Source organism: Pelobates fuscus, chromosome 11 (genome assembly GCF_036172605.1).
Source record: "Pelobates fuscus isolate aPelFus1 chromosome 11, aPelFus1.pri, whole genome shotgun sequence".
Lineage (NCBI taxonomy): Eukaryota > Metazoa > Chordata > Amphibia > Anura > Pelobatidae > Pelobates > Pelobates fuscus.
This window is the reverse complement of record NC_086327.1, coordinates 122,974,840-122,995,740: the sequence shown is the minus strand read 5'-3', so window position 1 is coordinate 122,995,740 and position 20,901 is coordinate 122,974,840. Positions and strand designations below refer to the sequence as shown.

The 20,901-nt window shown below is 41.1% G+C and overlaps 2 protein-coding genes across 2 annotated transcripts; both read left to right on the top strand.

Annotated features, from left to right (window-relative positions):
• The first annotated feature begins 215 nt into the window (after positions 1 to 215).
• Positions 216 to 3,326, top strand: LOC134577078 (apolipoprotein A-IV-like). The gene is made up of 4 exons (XM_063435721.1): positions 216 to 235; positions 417 to 491; positions 852 to 978; positions 2,154 to 3,326. Exons 2-4 carry the CDS (start codon positions 443 to 445, stop codon positions 3,079 to 3,081), a joined length of 1,104 nt encoding a protein of 367 aa, XP_063291791.1. The 5' UTR covers positions 216 to 235; positions 417 to 442; the 3' UTR covers positions 3,082 to 3,326.
• A 10,835-nt stretch (positions 3,327 to 14,161) lies between these two features.
• On the top strand, positions 14,162 to 18,331 carry LOC134577265 (apolipoprotein A-IV-like). The gene is made up of 4 exons (XM_063435961.1): positions 14,162 to 14,230; positions 14,605 to 14,679; positions 15,690 to 15,816; positions 17,235 to 18,331. Exons 2-4 carry the CDS (start codon positions 14,631 to 14,633, stop codon positions 18,160 to 18,162), a joined length of 1,104 nt encoding a protein of 367 aa, XP_063292031.1. The 5' UTR covers positions 14,162 to 14,230; positions 14,605 to 14,630; the 3' UTR covers positions 18,163 to 18,331.
• Positions 18,332 to 20,901: the final 2,570 nt, after the last annotated feature.

Genomic DNA, 20,901 nt, shown 5'->3' with positions numbered 1-20,901 from the left:
ACAAATCTAATCAGCAGTTCTCTTATTCTCAATGCCTATGACTCAGGGACATTGAATGGATGATCTCAGATTTCCAACAGAACAACAAAGACACGTCAAGAACTCCACACTGCACTGTAAATGAAAGTCCAAGAGGCTGTCCTTCCTGGAAACCAGGATAGCAGCGATAATTTTGATATAAATAGCAGTGAAAAAGCACTACTTTTATTCTCCAACCCAATCTCAAAGAATCCAGGTAAAGAGGGAATGGATATCCATATTTCTTTGAGTGAAAGGGCTAAATTATGGGCAAAGAAGACACAGATAGTGGACCTGCCCTGTTAAGCAGAAAAGAGAGAAGAAAAGCTTGAATTGAAATTATTGAGAACAAACATTTTAATTTAGAGTTTTCTAAAAATGTATCACTTTCTTTGCAGGTATCTTATCACTGAAGATCATCAGAATGTTCGTTAAGGTTGTTGCCCTTGCGCTTGTTCTTTGCGCCTTTACAGGTCAGTATGGGGAGAAAAATGTTGGGGTCTGAGAATTGTGTGTGTGTGTGACAGATGGAAAGAGTAAGAAGACAAATGTAATAAAAATATCCAATGTGTCGAAGAGTGTGTGGGATGAACAAGAAAGGGTTAGATGACCTATGAGATGCTGGGAGATGGAGAGTTTGATGCATGGAGGAAGAGAAGAAAGTCAATTTTAGCAAGTGGAAATAATCTAATAAAAAAACTGTGGTAGACGAATATGTATGGGTTTTTCATTTACTTTTTGTGAAACAAAAATAACTGTTGTAAAATCAGGTCAGAGAGAATACATTTGGTAGTTTGTATTCCACTAATGGTAGTTTTCCCCCCTCATCTTAGGCTCTAAGGCTGAGATCCAAAGTGAACAAGTGGTCAATGCTTTCTGGGACTATGTCTCCAAACTGACCAAAGATACCAAAGATGCCGTGGACCAGATTCAGCAATCTGAGATCAGTCAACAGCTCAAGTAAGTAAGAATAAATTAAGAGCTGCTTTATATATAGTCTGAAACTTAACGGAGCTTAGAATTTGTGTTATCTATAAACACATTGGGATTTTGCCATAGTACCTTAAGAAAATGAATGATTCCATTCAATATTGTTAAAATCAATTAATTTGCTGTATACATTTTGGTGTAGAACATTGTACAGATTGTTTCCTGTTCCATAATCATGTTTAAAGGGGCACACAGCGCACCATACCCCTTACAGTGTAATGTAGTGGTTACGAGCAAAGAGCCTTCAAGTGCCATTTATGTCAAGCCTGTCTTGGCTCTCCTAGTACCCAAAGACTAACCACTCTGCTGCCACTGAGAGTTAATGAAGGGTCCAGTATTCTACAAAACCATTGAACCATGAATACAATGATAGACTGCAAATACTCTGTCCAATAGCAGAATAATTAGATTTTGGGTTCCGGCACAATCATATTGTTTTTTTTCTCAATCTACTCACACAGTTTGTCAAAAAATATGTCATTGACACTCAAAGCCTCTCTGCACTATAATCTCTGCAATAATGCTGCAGTGGTTATGGTACTTAGCATGCCCTTCGGGTTAGAATATAGCAATAGTAAGATGTTTTTATCATGATGTTACTCACAATCTCAATACTATTCCTGGACAGGATTTTTGGCCCACCTTTTGCAATTAAAGTTTACAATGTTTAGTGAATTAACCCCTCACTCCTGTTTGTCAGTGGATTTTCCTATTTGCGTTTTGTAAGTTTCCTAATTGAAAAAGCTTGATCCACTCTGCGTTATTCTGGTACTACTTATATTATTATCTCATATAACCCACCTGTATATTTAAATTGATATGCGACCATTATTTCACGGCCCACTTATTTGATTTTGATTTGAGCGTGTATATTAAAAATCATGTATGTTATCTGCAGGATCCCAATGATACATTAGGACAAATCCATAGTTTTCAGAAAGCAGGAAGCAACAACCTTTTTAATCTTAAATTCTCAATTTATATTTATTTGTATATTTATATATTTTTATCAAGTCTAGATTTATACTTTTCCAAACCCTTGTAAGCTGTTACATAATTCCATATTTCTGATACTGCAATTTGTTTGTGATTATTTTCTCTGTCCATCAGTTTACCTATCTATACTTCAATACTTTTCTTCACAGTTCTCTCATCCAGGACAACCTGAAGACAGTAAATCTTTATGCTGAAGAAATGCCAAACCAACTCATCCCTCTAGCCAAACAGATTCACGATCAACTAACTCAGAATTCAGAAAAACTTCGGGAGCAGATCAGACAGGAACTTGAGCAATTAAAGAGCAGGTTCTCTCCATATTCAGATGAGGTCCATAATCAGCTGAAAATAAATTTAGAACAGTTGCAACTAAAGCTTACTCCATATGCTGAGGAACTTCAGACACAGATTGAGAAGAATACCCAGGTGGTCAGTGAGCAACTGAAGTTGGTGGCCAAGGAATTAGATGCTAAGATAAGAGAAAATGCAGACAATGTCCAAGTGTCTTTGGCCCCATTTGCCCAGAAACTCCAGGACAAAATAGATGAAAGTGTAGAGCAGATGCAAAAACAGGTTGTCCCCTACACCGAGGAGCTACGAGAAAAATTAAGGCAGCAATCAGAAGAATTGCGTCAGAAGCTGAGTCCCTATGCAGATGACATGCAAGATAATTTGAACAAGTATATCGAAAACATGGATTTCCAAATGAAGAAAAGCGTGGACCAGATGGAAGCCAAGATGTCGGAGCTCACAACAAACCTGAAAAAGCAGTTAGACCCCTACGCTGATGAGTTGAGAGATAAACTCAATGAGAATTTGAAGGATGCCACACAGGCTTTGGAGCCTTATTTGTCCAAAATGAGTGAAAGCATGGACCAGAAAATCTCAGAATTTAAAGACACGATGACCCCATATGGAGAAGAACTCAATAAGGCCCTTTTGCAAAGGGTGGAAGATATGAACCAGAAACTTGGGCACTACACAGTAAGTGTGAAGGATCAGCTAGAGTACCTTGAGAAAGATGTCCGGGACAAGATCAATGACTTCATCAGCAGAGATGTTCATACAGAAGAGTAAATCAAATTCCACTACACTGTAACAACAAGCTGCTACTTAATATACAAATGGCACCCCATTCCATTCTAACTAGAATGGCACCCAAATACACAAATAACATTTCCACCTGATACAAGGATATTATTAAGAGAAAATAATTAGATAAATCTTTACAGAGAACAAGAAGCACTTTTTACTTTATGCGACTATAGCCAAACATTGTGCATGTCTTGTTGTCCCATATGGTGCAATACTTGTCAAAATAACTATATAACCACCGACATATGAATGTTTTACATGAATACTAGTTTCTCTCTGAATTCACTTTTTGACTTAGCTTTGAATAGAACGCATCTAGGCAGAACAACTTAAAGTCATTTTTCTTATGTTTTTTCCACTAATTCCTTGCCAAGTGTTAAATATTGTGTGTGCGATTTTTTGGTGCTTTGCAATAAACCTGCAATAAACAGCAACTCAGCAATGCAGACGGTGTGATGTCTTAATTATTGGGGTATCAAGCTTCTTCTACCTGATACCTGAATCTGCATTTAATTTGGAAAGCAACATTTATATATATACACACACACACACACACATTTATAGTATTATTGGAGAAATGTAAATAAATGTATATGTAGCTGTACATGTCCTCACGATATATGATGTCAGGGCCGGTGCAAGGATTTTTGCCGCCCTAGGCAAAAGTAAAGTTTGCCGCCCCCCCCCCCCATATGACATCACAATGCCCCATGTTAACTAACGCAAGTGCTGCAGTGCCGCCGTGTTTACATTAAAAGGCCTGCAGGGACAGGCTATAGACACCAGAACCACTACATTAAGCTGCAGTGGTTCTGGGGACTAAAGTGTCCCTTTAATGTGAGGTAAATTAGAGATTAGTGCCACGAATAATATACTAGATTGCCTACTTACAATCAGATGAGGATGGTGATGGGCTCTAGCTGCAGTCTGGCTCCACTCGTCTAGTGTATAACAGGCTCTCTGGAGGCTGTTTGTGTTCTGGGAGAACGGAAAGCAGCTCCATTTTTTTAAAGGCCCTTTACACAGCTCATGGTCTGGGCCCCAGGGTCCACCTTCATGTTCCACCAAATAGTTTGTTCACAGGAGTAGGGGATGTCCTGATATGTGTGTAAGGAATGCATTGTGTGAATCTGTGTTTGTATGTGTAAGGGCTGCAATGTGTGTTTCTGTGTATGTACGGGATGCAGTGTGTGCGTCTGTAAGGGGTGCATTGAGTGTGTGTAAGGAATGCATTGTGTGTTTCTGTGTGTGTAAGGGATGCATTGTATGTAAGGGTTGAATTGCTTGTGTGTGTGTGTCTGTGTGTGTAATGCATTGTGTGTTTTTCTGTGTGCAAGGGGTGCATTGTGTGTGTGTGATGGACGTCGATCTCTCCCTCCTCCCTTGTCACTCTCTTCTCCCCCTCTCCCTCCCTCGTCACTCTCTTCTCTCTCCCCCCTTGTCCCTCTCTTCTCTCCCCCCCTTGTCCCTCTCTTCTCTCCCCCCCTTGTCCCTCTCTTCTCTCCCCCCCTTGTCCCTCTCTTCTCTCCCCCCCTTGTCCCTCTCTTCTCTCCCCCCCTTGTCCCTCTCTTCTCTCCCCCCCTTGTCCCTCTCTTCTCTCCCCCCCTTGTCCCTCTCTTCTCTCCCCCCCTTGTCCCTCTCTTCTCCCCCCTTGTCCCTCTCTTCTCCACCCTCTTGTCCCTCTCTTCTCCATCCTCTTGTCCCTCTCTTCTCCCCCTCCCTTGTCACTCTCTTCTCCCCTGCGTGTCCCTCTCTTCTCCCCCCTCCCTTGTCACTCTCTTCTCCCCTCCCCACTCTCATTCCCCCTCCTAACCCCGTCAATTCCACTCCCTGTCAATTACTTCCCCCCACCTTGTCAATTTATTTCCCCTCCCTTTCAATTTATTCCCCCACCCTGCCTGTCCATTTATTCCCCCACCCTCCCTGTCCATGTATCCCCCCCTCCCTGACCACCCTTCCCCTCCCTCCCTGTCCACTTATCCCCCCCCCTCCCTGTCCATTTATTCCCCCCCCTCCCTGTCCATTTATTCCCCCCTGTCCATTTATTCCCCCCCCCTCCCTGTCCATTTATTCTCCCTGTCCATTTATTCCCCCCCTCCCTGTCCATTTATTCCCCCCCTCCCTGTCCATTTATTCTCCCTGTCCATTTATTCCCCCCCCTCCCTGTCCATTTATTTCTCCCCCTCCCTCTCCATTTATTTCTCCCCCCCTCCCTCTCCATTTATTTCTCCTCCCCCCCACTCTCTCCATTTATTTCTCCTCCCCCTCCCTCTCCATTTATTTCCCCCCCTCCCTCTCCATTTATTTCTCCCCCCTCCCTCTCCATTTATTTCTCCTCCCCCCCTCTCTCTCCATTTATTTCCCCCCCCTCCCTCCCTCTCCATTTATTCCCCCCTCCCTCTCCATTTATTTCCCCCCTCCCTCCTTCTCCATTTATTTCTCTCCCCCCCACTCTCTCTCCATTTATTTCCCCCCCCTCCCTCCCTCTCCATGTATTCCCCCCCCTCCCTCTCCATTTGTTTCCCCCCTCCCTCCCTCTCCATTTATTTCTCCTCCCCCCCACTCTCTCTCCATTTATTTCCCCCCCCTCCCTCCCTCTCCATTTATTCCCCCCTCCCTCTCCATTTATTCCCCCCCCCCTCCCTCCCTCTCCATTTATTTCCCCCCCCCTCCCTCTCCATTTATTTCCCCCCTCCCTCCCTCTCCATTTATTTCTCTCCCCTCCCTTTATTCCCCCCCCCCTCTCCATTTATTTCTTTCCCCCCCCCTTTATTCCTCCCACCCTCCCCTACCTATGTTGTAGCGTGGCCGAGCTCTGTACTGTCCGCGGGTACAGGGAGCATTTGTTTCCTGTACCTGGCCGGACTAAAAGGAAGTGAACACTCAGTGTTCACTTCCTGTTAGTCCGTCCGGGTACAGGAGACAAATGCTCCCTGTACCGGCGGATCATACAGGGCTGGCCACGCTACAGTGAGGGAGTGACAGGAGGGAGCGCTGAGCGCTTCCCTCCTGTCAGCTCCTCTCTTCATGCTGCGCCCGGGCGGTGCGCCCTCATGGACGCACCAGCCCGGGCGAAGCTGCAGCTGCCTGAGGCTCTCTGCAGAGCGCTCGGGCGGCTGCAGCATTAGGGGGGCCGGCGCTCCTGGCGGCGCCCCTTCCTAAGGGGCGCCCTAGGCGGCTGCCTAGTCCGCCTTAATGGTAGCGCCGGCCCTGTATGAGGTCATCAGCTTACACATCTAAAAATTAAACTACAGCCAAACAAGATCTTTTAAAGCCACATTCAAACACCTACAATGTTAAAATGGAATTTAGTCACATTTTATGGCCAAGACATGCTTAAAAGGTTACTCCAACCACCATTCTGCAGGAGACAACTTGAAACACTGCACATCCAGAGATATTTGTAATTGAGTGCTAAGGGTAAGTTTCGCCCCCAGCGCACGTGACTTATGCAGCCCAGAACTCTGTTGCCTAATGTGAATTCTGTGCATAATTTACATCTGTCATCAGCGCTCACTGCACGCTGCCACCAGGCAAGGGAGAAGTTCTTGTGTCCTAACATAAAACATGAAGTCCACTCCTAACATAATGGTAATATAAAATCTATGCAAGCGAAGTGTCTAGTTGCATTTGTATTGCTTATATAGGAGACACTCCTATAGAATGAATTATCCCATCTACAAACATTAATGAGGAAGGGAAGAAAGCTAAACCCAAAAGTTTGCTCAGAACTTCAAACATTTAGTAAAGAGTTTGGAGGATAAGCAAGTTCTAAAAATGGGCAAACATTAATCATAGGACATGTGGCAGTCAGTGCATATCTATGCAAGAGCTACTCAAAGGCAGACGGTCACTTTCTATGATTTTAATATTAAGTTTACATATTCATTGTATTCGGCAAATATGTGTTGGTGTGGTCTGAAAAGTAAAATAAAATATAGAAATTCTCTCTACTGTGTTTACCTCTAATCTGCAACGAGCTGCTTCAATCTTGGGTCCCTGTCAATACAATATAAATTGCTCTTTTCTGCTGCTGAACATAGAGAAAGAGGAGATTCTGAAAAAAAACTGCTTCCACCATTTTCCTCATTTGCATTCTGTGCCCAGACTGTGCCTTGACTGAACTGAAATGTGATGTCACTTGCTAAAATCTTTAATTTACATTTTAAAAGGAAACAGAGAATTAATTTCCAGAGTAGCGACTGGTTTGCTTTGAAGTAAATCTATCTATTAACACCTGGTGTTTAAATTACCTCCATCAGTATGGGTTGTGACCTTCTCTCATATACAGAGAGATGCATTCATATTCATAGCAGATTTCATTTATTGAGGCGTGGGCTCTATATAAAGTGGAATGCATGCCGCAGTTGTCTCTCATTTGGTTGGTTGATTTCTGTTACAAATAATTTGTTCCTTATGACTCCATATCTAATTAATTGTATTGAAAAATGGGTAGCTGAGCATTTCATAGCAGTAAGGTGAAATTAAGAAGATGTTCATTGAAATGTTCACAAACAACCCCAGAACCAGATTGCCCAGTAGGCAGCCAAGGTGGCTGCCGTGCCTCAGGCTCAGACAGGGAGCCAGTGATGAGGCCCTCCTAAAAAGATTTCCCTGCATGGCCCTGCACCTTCTCATTTCATTGAGGGAATGCTGTGGTCTGCAACAATATCAGGTATTGAACACTGCCCAAGTGCTTACTGATGCCATAGAGTGCCACAGCATGTGCTCTGAGCCATTGACTGAGCATCAGAACGGTGAGGATGCTCTTAAAGTGGACCACCAGGGATCCACTTCACTTTCCCCTGGACCCCAAGGAATCCAGCATTCGCTAGATGAAAACATCCCTTAGCTTATTGCTCACATTGTGATGTTCAGTGATGTTCAGGTAACCTGTAACAATCTAAACTGTATCCGCCTTTATAAGATAATCAAATGTGTAGTCGATTACTTAGCATCAAAAATATTTTCAAGTTAAAGCAACATGCTAAGCACCATTTTTACCAGAGCACACTGTGGTAATTATGGGGCCAGGAGTGTCCTGGTACCTCCACAGTATAAGTAGTTAAACCATTTGATACTAGTTTACCTTTCTTACCTGGGATCTGCCAATTCGCTGGCAATGCAAGGTAGGGCTTAGCTCAGGAGAGTTAACGGACCTTAGCTCTCATTGTTAGAAGTGACTCAGGTAAGAAGTATTCACTACTGACATTGTGGGGGGTGTATCAGGGTTTCAGCGTTAGGAGTTCAGGATGCAGGAATTGACAAAAAAATAAGGCCTCAATTTACTAAGCTTTCCAAATAATTAAATACTGTTAGAAATATTTTTCCAATTATTTGTCTACGGAAGTCAACATTAAAGCCTATGGAATTTTTTGTAGATAAATTATTTGGACATTTTTCTAACAGTATTGAATCTTCTGGAAAGCTTATTAAACTGAGATCTAAACTAGTCAGCTCGAGGTACAGACATGGGTGGTCAGAGACAACTAGAGGATCCAGGATCAGTCAGGCTGTTGCAGTAGTACTTTGCTCTGGTACTGGTAGGGCACGTTTGACACTTGCACAGAAGTACTGGTTGTAGTTTCACAGGACTGGGTGCTTGCACAGTAAAACAGAAGCCCTTATAAGGGAGACATAGGCCATCTGAGCAAACAGAAGTGTTGAATTGGATATTTATAGGGAAGCACACCCCACTTCGTTGTCACCATATCATGGGTACCATCCACCGAGATATGCTGTACCCTTATCCTATGAAGCCCATATTGTTTTGGCACCAGGAATAGCCTGGTCCAGTTCCTTAGTACTGGGGCAAACTGTTTAGCAATTGACCTCTTACCTGGATTCCCACTGGGTTCGGAGGCTCCGTTTGGTGCTGTTGGACCACTTCTGGCTTCTTCAGAGCTGCAGAAGACAGAAGCTGATCCAGTCACCATTCATTGGCTGAGAGAATCAGCAAACACCTCCCAGCCACTGAAAATCATTAAACTGTGCAGTAAACTTTGCACAGAATTAACATTAGCCAGCCGTGAAGTCTTGTTCCGGGTTGGCTACTGATGCCCCAATGACACTGCTGGAGGTGGAGTTACACCTCCAGCAACAAAAGGGTTAAACTCGGTATGTGCAACATATCATGCTGAACTGCTGCACATTCACTCTCCAGGCACCATGACCACTTTAAATCACTAAAATAGTCATGGTGTGTGGAGTAACCTTTAAAGTAAATAAAAAAAAAAAAGGTAAAACAAAATAAAATTCCAAGGGTACAAATACATATTAAAATGCACTGATTGAGTAATCCCAGCAGATAAATTAGAAGCACCCTCCTGGATGGACATATCCCTGAAGAAGTCTACTCCAGAAGAAACGTGTAGGATTGCTTTTAGTCTTGCTTTTTGAATGTATTTTTCAGTTTGTCCTTTTCGTGTATTTTGCCTTTGTGGAGTTTCCAGTTAAAGAAGTTCTCACAATTCTTCTTATGTGGACCAAGTGGTGATATGCCAGTGTTGAAAAAATAGTTTAGCATCCATATCCCGGCTGGGGAGGGCTAGAGTTTTTTTTATTCTTGTGAGTGTATATTTATACCTTCGATCCTATTGTGCTCTACTGTACTACACTATATATAGTATGTTTAAATATTTCTAGTGACTCCTCATTCTGTGATATATTCTAAAGGATTCACACTAACAATAAATGTACTAAAGTTGTATATATTAAAAATCTTTTGGTGTTGGTTATTTCTACATTATAGACCCCTCTCTTACCCCCTTTTTTTTTTAATAACTTTTATTGTATCTCTTCAAAGAATCACATTCGTAATTCTGATAGCCTTTTAACCAACAGTTAATATGTACCAGCGTATAAATTCAGAATTAGAAAAATGGCAAAAAAGTATGTACTGAGGTTGTTATAGTTTTTCTCTCATGGCACTATTCAGGGTTTTTACCCCTTGGTAATATAGGTTCACTTACTTGGAACCAAGGTTCTATGAGATATGCCCTTCCCTTTGACAATCTCTACTAGTATTTTGTTGGTAGCTGAGATTGTATGGTGGGCTCACAGTTAGCCTTGTTACACCAGGGTCCCCTAACAGATAGACTATTTTGCCTGACGATAGGTTTTATAGCGATTTTTCCTCCTGACGATAGGCTCTATAGCGATTTCTCCTCCTGACGATAGGCTCTATAGCAACTGCTCATCCTGGCGATAGGCTCTGTGTATGTAAGCTATCTGCCTATACATATACCCTCCTTATTGTAGTCCCCACTAATTGACAGATAGACAGTCATGATCACACATACCGTTTAGCCATCACACACTTTCACTGACAGGCACACACTTTCAAATACACATGCACGGACATACACTCACTGACAGACACACACAATCATAGACACACACATCATCACTCATTTAACTCATTGACTGACATACACACACACTCACTGACAGACACACACACTCACTGACACACACACACACACTCACTGACAGACACACACACACTCACTGACAGACACACTCACTGATTTGACACACACAATCTTAGACACACACATCATCACTCATTTGACTCATTGACTGACAGACACACACACACACTCACTGACAGACACACACACTCACTGACAGACACACACACACACTCACTGACAGACACACACACACTGACAGACACACATTCACTGACAGACACACACACACATTCATTGACAGACACACTGATACTCACAGACAGACACACTTACACATCCACTGAAAGACATGCACACTGATACTGACAGACACCCATTTTATGAATCACACACAATTTTTAGATTTTATTTTAAATCCACCCAGCCTCCCTACCTTTGGAAGATCTGGAGTGGATTATTTTACTAGTGTGGCAGCTGGCTGGGCTGGCTGATGTGGAAGCTGCTTGGTGCCTACGCTGGCTGATGTACAGGCGGCTGTGCTGGCTGATGTGCAGACTGCTGGGCGGCGGGTCGAACAACGTGTGGTAAATGGAGGTGACAAGGGCTCTGTAATCTTCCTGCTCCCTCCCATGCTGCTTATGATGCCGAGCCGGAGCAAAGTCATATTCCGTCTCTAGGCATTACAGAAGGGCGCGCAAGGGAACAGAGCAAGAATATTACAAAGAACACCGCTCCCACCCACCTGCAATATGAGCAGCTGAACGCCTCAGGAGACTAACAGGGCATTTGGGGGAGCAGTGTTTTTTGCCGTCCCCTTGCAAGTGGGGCCCCAGGCAAATGCCTTGTTAGCCTCGCAGTAAATACAGCCCTGGAGGGAGGTAGTGCCCTAGTTACAGACTAGTTATTTCAGTTTTTACAGTATATTGGAGTTTGAGTTTTGTTACCTTTCTTTTATTTTACATTTGTTTGTGTGTTTTGATTATAATAAATAATTATTATGATGTTTTTTATTCATTTCCTTTTCTCCTTCGCCATTCCTGTATGTGTTTGGCTTAGGCATTTTTCTTTTATTACTAGATTTACATATATTATAAATAATATTTATATATGTATGTATAATAGATGATATATAATATAGATCTAATTAATAACTTGTTGATGCAAGAAGAAGTCTGATTGTCATTTTAGAGTCAAGTAGTCATTTATAACTTTTTTTATCAAGATTGAAAATCACTTTGATATTTTATGGGTTTTTTTTTTTTTATACCATTGGATCAACATCAGCAAACATTTGGACTTAAGGCATTTATTTGACCCTGTATTACTTGCTGCGTGTGACGTGGAGTTATTTAACTCAAATCACTTATCAAATAGACACTTATCATTGTTTTGGATTTTTTAACCTTTGCTTCCATAGAACACGCTGACAATTTTCATAACGTGTATCTTGTATGGTAATAAAATAGCTTTTTGAGATGCATACCACTTCATCGATATTTTACTGTGAATCATGTAGGCTGCCACTTACTTACCCATCGCTACATGCAGTGCGTTACTCATTTTGTGTAAAATCCACTCAGGGGGCCCTGATTTATAGTAACCCCTCAGCATGACTAGCTATAAAGCGAATATAACAGCACGATTCTCCGTAGACTCCGTAGATGTTTTACAGTGCCTGGGGAGCAAAGGATGTTACATTTTACTTCTATTACAAAAGTCAAAATATACATTTAGTATCAATCTAAATTCACTGCCAAGATCTTTTTATTTTTATATAATATAAATTATATCATAGATGGTGAGCACATCAACATGTTCAGGAATACCTAAAAAAAAAAAAAAAAAAAAAAAAGCCAAACATACATTTACACCATTTCTATTTTTCATTTATTCATTCATCTTATACAGAAATGTTGAGAGAGCTAAAAAGTTTAAAGCATCCTTAAATTGCAATATTTCAGACAGTGTTTAATGCTTCGAGTCAACCTGCCACTTCACTCACTAAGCTAAAAGGCAAATATGAAATTATACCTACAACATTGCTGTATTGTGTGGGAGAAGAGGGGGGCAAGCATTTACAACCCCTCTGCAAAGATGCAGAGAGTCCGAATGGAACCTTGATGGAAAACTTGTTTCTCCTCATGGTGAAATCCAGTGTTGGAGCAGACGGTAAGATAAAGTTAAAGAGCTTTATGGGATAAATGTTGTTTTACTTCCCTTCGCAATGCAAAGCATGCGCTAGCCTTGGTATACATGTTGGGACAGTTTCTATGCATGTAGTAAAAAGTGTCCATTAAACAGTGATTTCTAGGGTTGATTGCTGCCTTTAATGTCTACCACCACTGAGACAGACCACCAGTTAGCCAATTATACTTTCCAAATAACTGACACGTATAAATTATACTGGTTACCCCGCCCCCACCCCTGGCTTTTCAGACAACCAGTCCTGTTACTTCCTGGTTTGGTTAGCTTAGTTGCACTGACCTCAAGAGGCAGCAATTGCCCAGAGCACCTGCCTTGCAAAGACTTCTCATTGAGCTGCATTGGGAAGTCTGTGATTGGACAGCCACAGAAAGTCTGGGCGGAGTTAGAAGGGAATCTGCAGATTTTGCAAACTGTATTTAGATATTCCCAATGAAAAGGGCTTAATTAATTTGGGTTATATCTACTAAACAGCTTTTTTTATTTTTATTATTTTGTATTTGGACAGTGGAGTTACCTTTAACCATCCCTATGTGAAGAATAAAGGGCTTGGGGGCCCCAAACTGGTAACATGCCTAGGGACGGAGGGGTCTTAATCCCTGTCATGAATGCACAATACTGTGCGTTACCTATAAATAGAAAAGGTGTCATTTCTCATCCACACCCACCTCCCCGACTTTGTTCTTTCAAAAAAGAGCAATCTGTATGAATATGTCCCCCCATTTGTGTTCAGTGCTGTGCCTGTTGTAAAGTACTTGTTTAAAGTGGCCATTTTGTGTACAACAGTAAACGGAAAAATACTTTAGCGGCCATCTTGCTCACCATTAGCTAATTAATCACAGACATTATAAACAGCTGTGAGTACCTCAGTGGGATTTTTTTTTACTGCATTAGTTACCTCAGACATCCATGTCCTTAGAAAAACTTTTTTCAGATTTTTTTAAAACAGAGTTATTGTTTAACCAAATCCCTATTTAAGGTCCTCAATGAAACGTGGATCCTGTTAGTGCAATGTAGATCACAGATATATTTGTGTTTGGCATAATTAATCATGGAAAATAAGAATCAGGTTCAGACATATTTATCAAAAAAGCACAAACTACCCCACAGTAGTCAGCATGGGCCCAGTCCTCAGAACTAAAGATCTAAATGGATTGTTACAACAGAATGTTATGACTAACATGTTGCTTTGGTAAAAGAACAGATACTTGTTCTAGAAAAATATGTTTTGTAGTCTAGTTTGCATAGAAACTTCTAATTATTTCTTGTTATTTTACTATAAGCGTCTGGCATTGATTCCAAACTTAATCAGCAGTTCCATCATTCTCTACGGCTGTGACTCACCGACCAGGACTTAATGACCTCAAACTTCCAACAACAAAGCTGCCACGCAGCACTAGGAATTAAAGTCCAGGAGGCTGGTCTTCCAGGAAGCCAAAGAACAGAGATCTTTTCATATAAATAGCAGTAAATAGCATTACCTTCATTCTCCAACCAAATCACAAAGGAAAAAGGTAAAGGGAATCTCTTACTCTGGGTAGTTGAGTTGAAGGGCCAAGGTAGGGGAAAGGAATACAAAGATTTAGATGGGTGGGAACCTGAAACTTTGTACCATATCTACAAGGAAAATTAGAGAGAAAAAAATAAAGGGTTTAATATTAGTTGTTTCCAGTGTTTTTCTAAAATGTTGACATAATAACATCTCAAAATGTTTCACTAATTATTCACGACATAGCTTGTAAGAGGTTGTTACAAGGAAACTTTAACAAAATGAATTGTATAGTTTTGGAATAAAAGGAGTTCTCACCTTCACAAGAATGGTGTATCTAATCATCAAGCGGCTATGCAATAAAAAGCAGGTTAAATGACTATATTATGTTCTCCACAGGTGCCTGATCACTGAAGATCATCAGAATGTTCATACGGGTAGTTGTCCTGGCGCTGGTTCTATGCGCTATTAAAGGTGAGCAAGGGGGGAAGAACCTGGGGTTTGAGACCTATGTGTGACATGTAGTGGGGAATTAAAAGCAAACAAGATGTCCATAGGCCTTAGAGGTGGACTGGAAAGGTACAGGCTCTAGATAAGTGGTTCTTAATCTCGAGGTTGGGACTCACAATCTATATGTCATTTTAGTGGGTCTTTGCTAGTAGGAATAACCATATTATGTATTAGTGCTTTCTCCTGTGGAAATGCTTAGCAGAATAAAATAATTGTCATCTGAAAAATATTTTTATCTAATTATCCTTTCTTCAAGTTCTCCAAGGAAATATTTTTTTTTAAATGAAATTTATGTAAAAACTGAGACAATGTCTACATTTATTATATGACTTTAGCCATATACATTCACGTTGGGTCAGACAGTGTTTGTAAACTGAGAGTAACTCTATGGTTTTTCCCGCTTCACTGTCTAAACAGAAGCAGGGAAGATCATAGAGACTAACTGTTGGTTTTCAAACACTTTCTGACCCAAGGTGTATGTTTATGGCTGAAGGATCCTGTCAGATAAAAAAAAGTAGGGATGAATTTTTCTCATTTATTTTAGATGTACCTCATTTAAATAAATCAGTTTTCTTTCAAAACTTGATGAAAGGGTTATTATGTAAAAAACATTTTTTGACGTGACAGCTGTCCTTTCATTTTAATGTTCATACTTCAGGTGAAGAATGTGTCACAGAGCTAATTTTCAAGTTGAACAATGGGTCACCACACTAATGCCACCAACACCATTTTGGCTCCTGACAATAAAAGGCCGAAAATGAATGATCTAAATCAGTGGTTCCCAAGCCAGTTTACTGGGTAAACCCTAAATCCTGGACTGGTAGGGGTGCCATGAGGACTGGTATGGGAACCACTGATCTAGCTGATATTAAATTATTAGCACATTTCAAGATTAAATGAGATAACTCATAAACACAGACAAGAGTGAGCGTTTCTGTGAGTGTGCACTTGAGTAATGACACTTTTTCTCTTAGAATCGCGAGCCGAGGTCAACAGTGAACAAGTAGCTAATGCATTCTGGGAATACGTTTCCACACTGAGCAGCAACACTAAGAATGCCATCGACCAGATTCAGCAATCAGAGATCAGCCAACAGCTCAAGTGAGTAACAAGCAGAAAATGGAGTAAAAGCTACTTAATTTATAAAATTTACAGAAGAAAGTGAATTGGGTGGTCCTTTGTTTGTGGACTAGGTCACCTAAACAGTGTTTATAGCTCGAATGTAAAGACAAGTAAGGGATGTCACATGTAGAAGAGCCCATATGAAAGCATTACTCAATGCTTTCCTATGGGCGTCCAGCATCTTCTCACTGTGATTTTCACAGTGAAAATTGTGGAAGTGCCTCTAGTGGCTCTCAGTGAGACAGCCACTAGAGGCTGGATTAACCCTCGGTGAAACATAGCAGTTTCTCTGGCATAGATTAGTAAATTGAAAGGAACAATATAGTCACCCAAACCACTTCATCTCAGTGAAGTGGTCTGTGTTCAGTGGTCCTGTCATTTAAACCCGCAATGCGAAACATTGTAGTTTAGTAAAAACCTCAATGTTTACATTGCAGGGTTGAACCCCTTTCTTCCCGACAGCCACCAGAAGCACTTCCTCTTCCAAACTCAGTCTGGAGACCAAGAGCAGCTGATAGCAGCATTTCATTGGAGGAGCAAGGTATTTGGATGTGCATGTGTACCTCCAATACATTGCTTTTCTATAAGAAGAAATGGATTGAAGAAGATCGAGCAAGGGTCAGAAGGCATGCTGACATGTGGATAAATCGGGTTATCTGGAGACTCTAAACCTTTTTTTTTTGTTTTTGTTTTTGTTTAATATTTCGGGTTACGCAGTTTGGTAAATGATGGTCCAGCAACATTCTTTAATGTTGTCACATCAATTTGTACTTTCCCCATCCTTTCTATTCATGTTGGATTTGATTTAATCTTTTTGGATATTCTTTTAAAATGATTTAATCTCTTTAAAAAAAAAACGTAAAAAAAAAAACAAATTCAAAACATTAAAATATAAAATAACATACAATGTATGAAAAAGTATAGCAATCTACAAAAATATGTTAAAATCTTAAAATATTTTTCAAAATAATAAATCATTTTTAAAGTGTATCCAAAAATCTTAAATTAATTGAAAAGCTTTTAGAAAAATATTAAGGTGAGGCCAATATTAGACTTTAGTAATTGTGGTTAAGCTCCTTTTTTATATAAGGACTCCAGCACAGGCATGTGCAAGGGGTGTGCTAGGTGTGCCAAAGCACAACCTAAATTTGGGCAAAAGTTGTCCTGTTCAGGACTATATGGGGACCTTTGTGTGGATTTTCTTATGTTTTAGAATAACAAATATGAGTATCTTTGCATATGTCTGATTATCACAGGAGCAGAAAAATACTTAGTGCTTCATCGTTTAAATTGTTTTGTTTGTTTTGTTTTGTTTTTTTAAGTAAAATTGTATCTTGTAATTTTCAGCAATTCAGCTTACTCATGCTCTTTCTCTATTTTCTTGTTTGTCTTCACAGTTCTCTGATCCAGGACAATCTAAAGACAGTAAATCTTTATGCTGGAGAAATGCCAGACCAACTCATCCCTCTAGCCAAACAGATCCACGATCAACTGACTCAGAATTCAGAAAAACTTCGGGAACAGATTAGACAGGAACTCGAGCAATTAAAGAGCAGGTTCTCCCCATATTCAGATGAGCTGCATAAACAAATGAGCAAAAATTTAGAACAGTTGCAACTAAAGCTTACTCCATATGCTGAGGAACTTCAGACACAGATTGAGAAGAATACCCAGGTGGTCAGTGAGAAGCTGAAGTTGGTGGCCAAGGAAATAGATACTAAGATTAGAGAAAATGCAGACAATATGCAGGAGTCTTTGTCCCCATATGCTCAAAAACTCCAGGACAAAATCGATGAAAGTGTAGAGCAACTTCGGGAACAAGTGATTCCATACACTGCGGAGTTACGAGACAAGATAAGGCAGCAATCAGTGCATTTACAGCGCCAGTTGACCCCCTATGCAGAGGACATGCAAAATAACCTGAACAGATATATTGAGAACATGGATTTCCAAATGAGAAAAAGAGTAGACCAGATGGAAGCCAGGATGATGGAACTCATGACAGATCTGAAGAAGCAGCTAAACCCCTACGCCGATGAACTGCGGAATAAACTCAATGGGAATGTGAAGGATGTCACACAGGTTTTGGAGCCTTACCTGGCCAAAATGAGTGAAAACATGGACCAGAAAATCTCAGAGTTTAAGAACATGATGACGCCATATGGAGAAGAACTTAATAAGGCCCTTCTGCAGAGGGTGGAAGATATGAACCAGAAACTTGGGCACTACACAGTGAGTGTGAAGGATCAACTAGAGTACCTGGAGAAAGATGTCCGGGACAAGATCAATGAATTGGTGAACAAAGATGTTCCCACAGAAGAGTAAATCACATGTTGCTGAAATATGATCACAATTTATAATGTATTCTTCCTCTGATATCTAGAATGTCACCGAAAGGACCAACTGACATTTCTAAAAGATTCAGAGATAACATATACAGTATTATTAAGAGGTATGAATTGTAAACATTTTCACAGAACACAAAGAGTGAAAATACAGGAAATACTAATGTGTGAATGTATCAATCTTTGACTTTTTAAAATGTCTGTTTTGATGAGCAGGATGTGCTTATTTCTCAGTACATGCAAAAATGTTGACCGCTGTGCCAAGTTTCTCAAAAAAAGATTCTATTTCTTTATTTCCACGCCGGGTGTTATTCAGATAGTAACGTTTTAAGATCTTTGGAGCCATCTGAATTTTTATACAGCTAAGTACAAGATGCACATAGCGATGAATGTTTTGCATATAACTAGGCTTATAGGCGGTGAATAAAAAGCTGTCTGATCTCAGACACATTAATAGCCAGGATTTATTTATTAAAGAGCAAACTGAAATGCTGAATTAAAAAACAGAAATACTGACTTTGAAAACTGCCCTTATTTAGTCACAGATTGGCCATTTTTCTGTACATTTTGCAGTCTGGTGATCAGTCCAATGCAATCTGGTGTTTAATGAATAAACCCGTTTGTGTGTGTTGATACTTGTTTGAGTTATAATTGTTCACTTCTTACATTAAAAGCATAGAGTGTCTGAGTACACATTGTATTTTTAGTATGCTGTTTGGCAGAGCTGTCTGGTTTAACTCTTCACTGGTAAACATTCTGGACCTCTGTTCTCAGTTTCTTGCAATAAAAAAGCAACTCAGCAATGCAGACTGTGTCTTATCTTGGTTATTTACTGTTAATCTTTATCTATATGGTAACAAAATCTTCAGCAACAAGAGCTGATACATATCTTAAACAATGGCAACGAAACCCTCAAGGTGTTTATAAACAAACTTCTTTCTTTAACGTACACCTATAATGGGTACAGGGCGACTAAAACATAAGATAAATAAAGCAACCTAAATAAATAGTCTGTCTGAAGGTAGAAGAGGGGCTTTAAAGCCAAATACATCAAAGAGTCATAGTCACAGGGGAGGAGGCTGGCAAGCAGGCCTCTCCAGGACCAAGTGGCGAAGGGCACTTTGTCACAGTTAGGATAGCCTTATGCCTATCCCACGCATGCTTAAACTCCTTTACTGTGTTAACCTCTACCACTTCAGCTGGAAGGCTATTCCATGCATCCACTACCCTCTCAGTAAAGTAATACTTCCTGATATTATTTTTAAACCTTTGCCCCTCTAATTTTAGACTATGTCCTCTTGTTGTGTTATTTTTCTTCGTTTAAATATGGTCTCCTCCTTTACTGTTTTGATTCCTTTTATGTATTTAAATGTTTCTATCATATCTCCCCTGTCTCGTCTTTCTTCCAAGCTATACATGTTAAGATGTTAAGACCACCTGTACGCCGATGACACCCAGCTATATCTCTCCTCCCCGGACCTCACCCCTGCCGTCCTGCAACGTGTCACTGCTTGCCTTTTTTCCATCTCTGACTGGATGTCCTCCCGCTTTCTGAAACTCAATCTCTCAAAAACTGAGCTCCTTGTCTTTCCTCCTCCTAATACTGATCCTCCTCTTTCGCTCTCCCTTCAAGTTTGTGGTACCAACATCAGTCCATCCCTGCAAGCGCGCTGTCTTGGCGTCATACTTGACTCTGGTCTCACCTTTGAGCCTCACATCCAGCATGTTGCTAAATCCTGTAGATTCCATCTTAAAAACATAGCCCGCATCCGCCCCTTTCTTGCACCAAATACTACCAAGGAGCTTGTCCATGCTCTAGTAATTTCCCGCATGGATTATTGTAACCCTCTCCTGATTGGTCTTGCCAATAGCCGTACTGCACCCCTACAGTCCGTAATGAACGCTGCTGCTAGATTGATTTTCCTCTCTAGTCGTTTCTCTCATACCTCACCCCTCTGCCAGTCCTTACATTGGCTTCCTGTATGCTATATGAGTCATTTCAAGGTACTAACTCACACCTATAAAGCACTGAACAACTCTAGCCCCTCTTATATCTCCTCACAGATCCATAGGTATGTCCCTTCTCGGTCTCTCCGCTCTGCCAGTGACCACCTCCTGTCCGTTGTCCGCACCCGTACGGCCAACTCGCGCTTGTAGGACTTCTCACGGGTGGCTCCCTTCCTATGGAATAGCCTGCCTACCGCCATCAGACTCTCCCCTAGTCTTGCATCTTTTAAGAAGTGCCTTAAAACCCATTTCATTAGGAAAGCTTATGGCCTCCAAGACTAACCCCTACCTCACATACCTGTCTCTTGCCCTCTCCTAAAGGGCAGCCCACCTTATTTAATTGCAAATTCCTGTCCTAATGTGTTTTACACCCTACCTCCTATAGAATGTAAGCTCGATTGAGCAGGGTCCTCTTCAACCTATTGTTCCTGTTAGTTTATTTGTAATTGTCCTATTTATAGTTAAATCCCCTCTCATAATATTGTTGTAGCGGTACTTACCTTATCCGGGGGCCGGCCGCGGTCCTCTCTTCAAGCCGCGCGCGGTCCTGCGGCTGCACGAGCCGCGCGCGGCTCGTCCGACTGTTCAGACAGGAAGGCGGGCAGTGACCGCGAGAAGCGGTCACGTGTCCCGCCTGCAGCTAAGAGCGCGCCGCGAATCTCGGGCGCGCTCTTAAAGAGACAGTGGGAGCCTAAATTGCAAAAAGGCTCCC

Excerpts from the sequence above, each read along its gene's own strand:
- LOC134577078 (XM_063435721.1), top strand. The coding sequence starts at position 443 with ATGTTCGTTAAGGTTGTTGCCCTTGCGCTTGTTCTTTGCGCCTTTACA. Across the intron at positions 492-851 it reads TGTTCTTTGCGCCTTTACAG|GCTCTAAGGCTGAGATCCAA; the intron begins GTCAGTATGGGG and ends CCCTCATCTTAG. Across the intron at positions 979-2,153 it reads GAGATCAGTCAACAGCTCAA|TTCTCTCATCCAGGACAACC; the intron begins GTAAGTAAGAAT and ends TTTTCTTCACAG.
- LOC134577265 (XM_063435961.1), top strand. The coding sequence starts at position 14,631 with ATGTTCATACGGGTAGTTGTCCTGGCGCTGGTTCTATGCGCTATTAAA. Across the intron at positions 14,680-15,689 it reads GGTTCTATGCGCTATTAAAG|AATCGCGAGCCGAGGTCAAC; the intron begins GTGAGCAAGGGG and ends TTTTTCTCTTAG. Across the intron at positions 15,817-17,234 it reads GAGATCAGCCAACAGCTCAA|TTCTCTGATCCAGGACAATC; the intron begins GTGAGTAACAAG and ends TTGTCTTCACAG.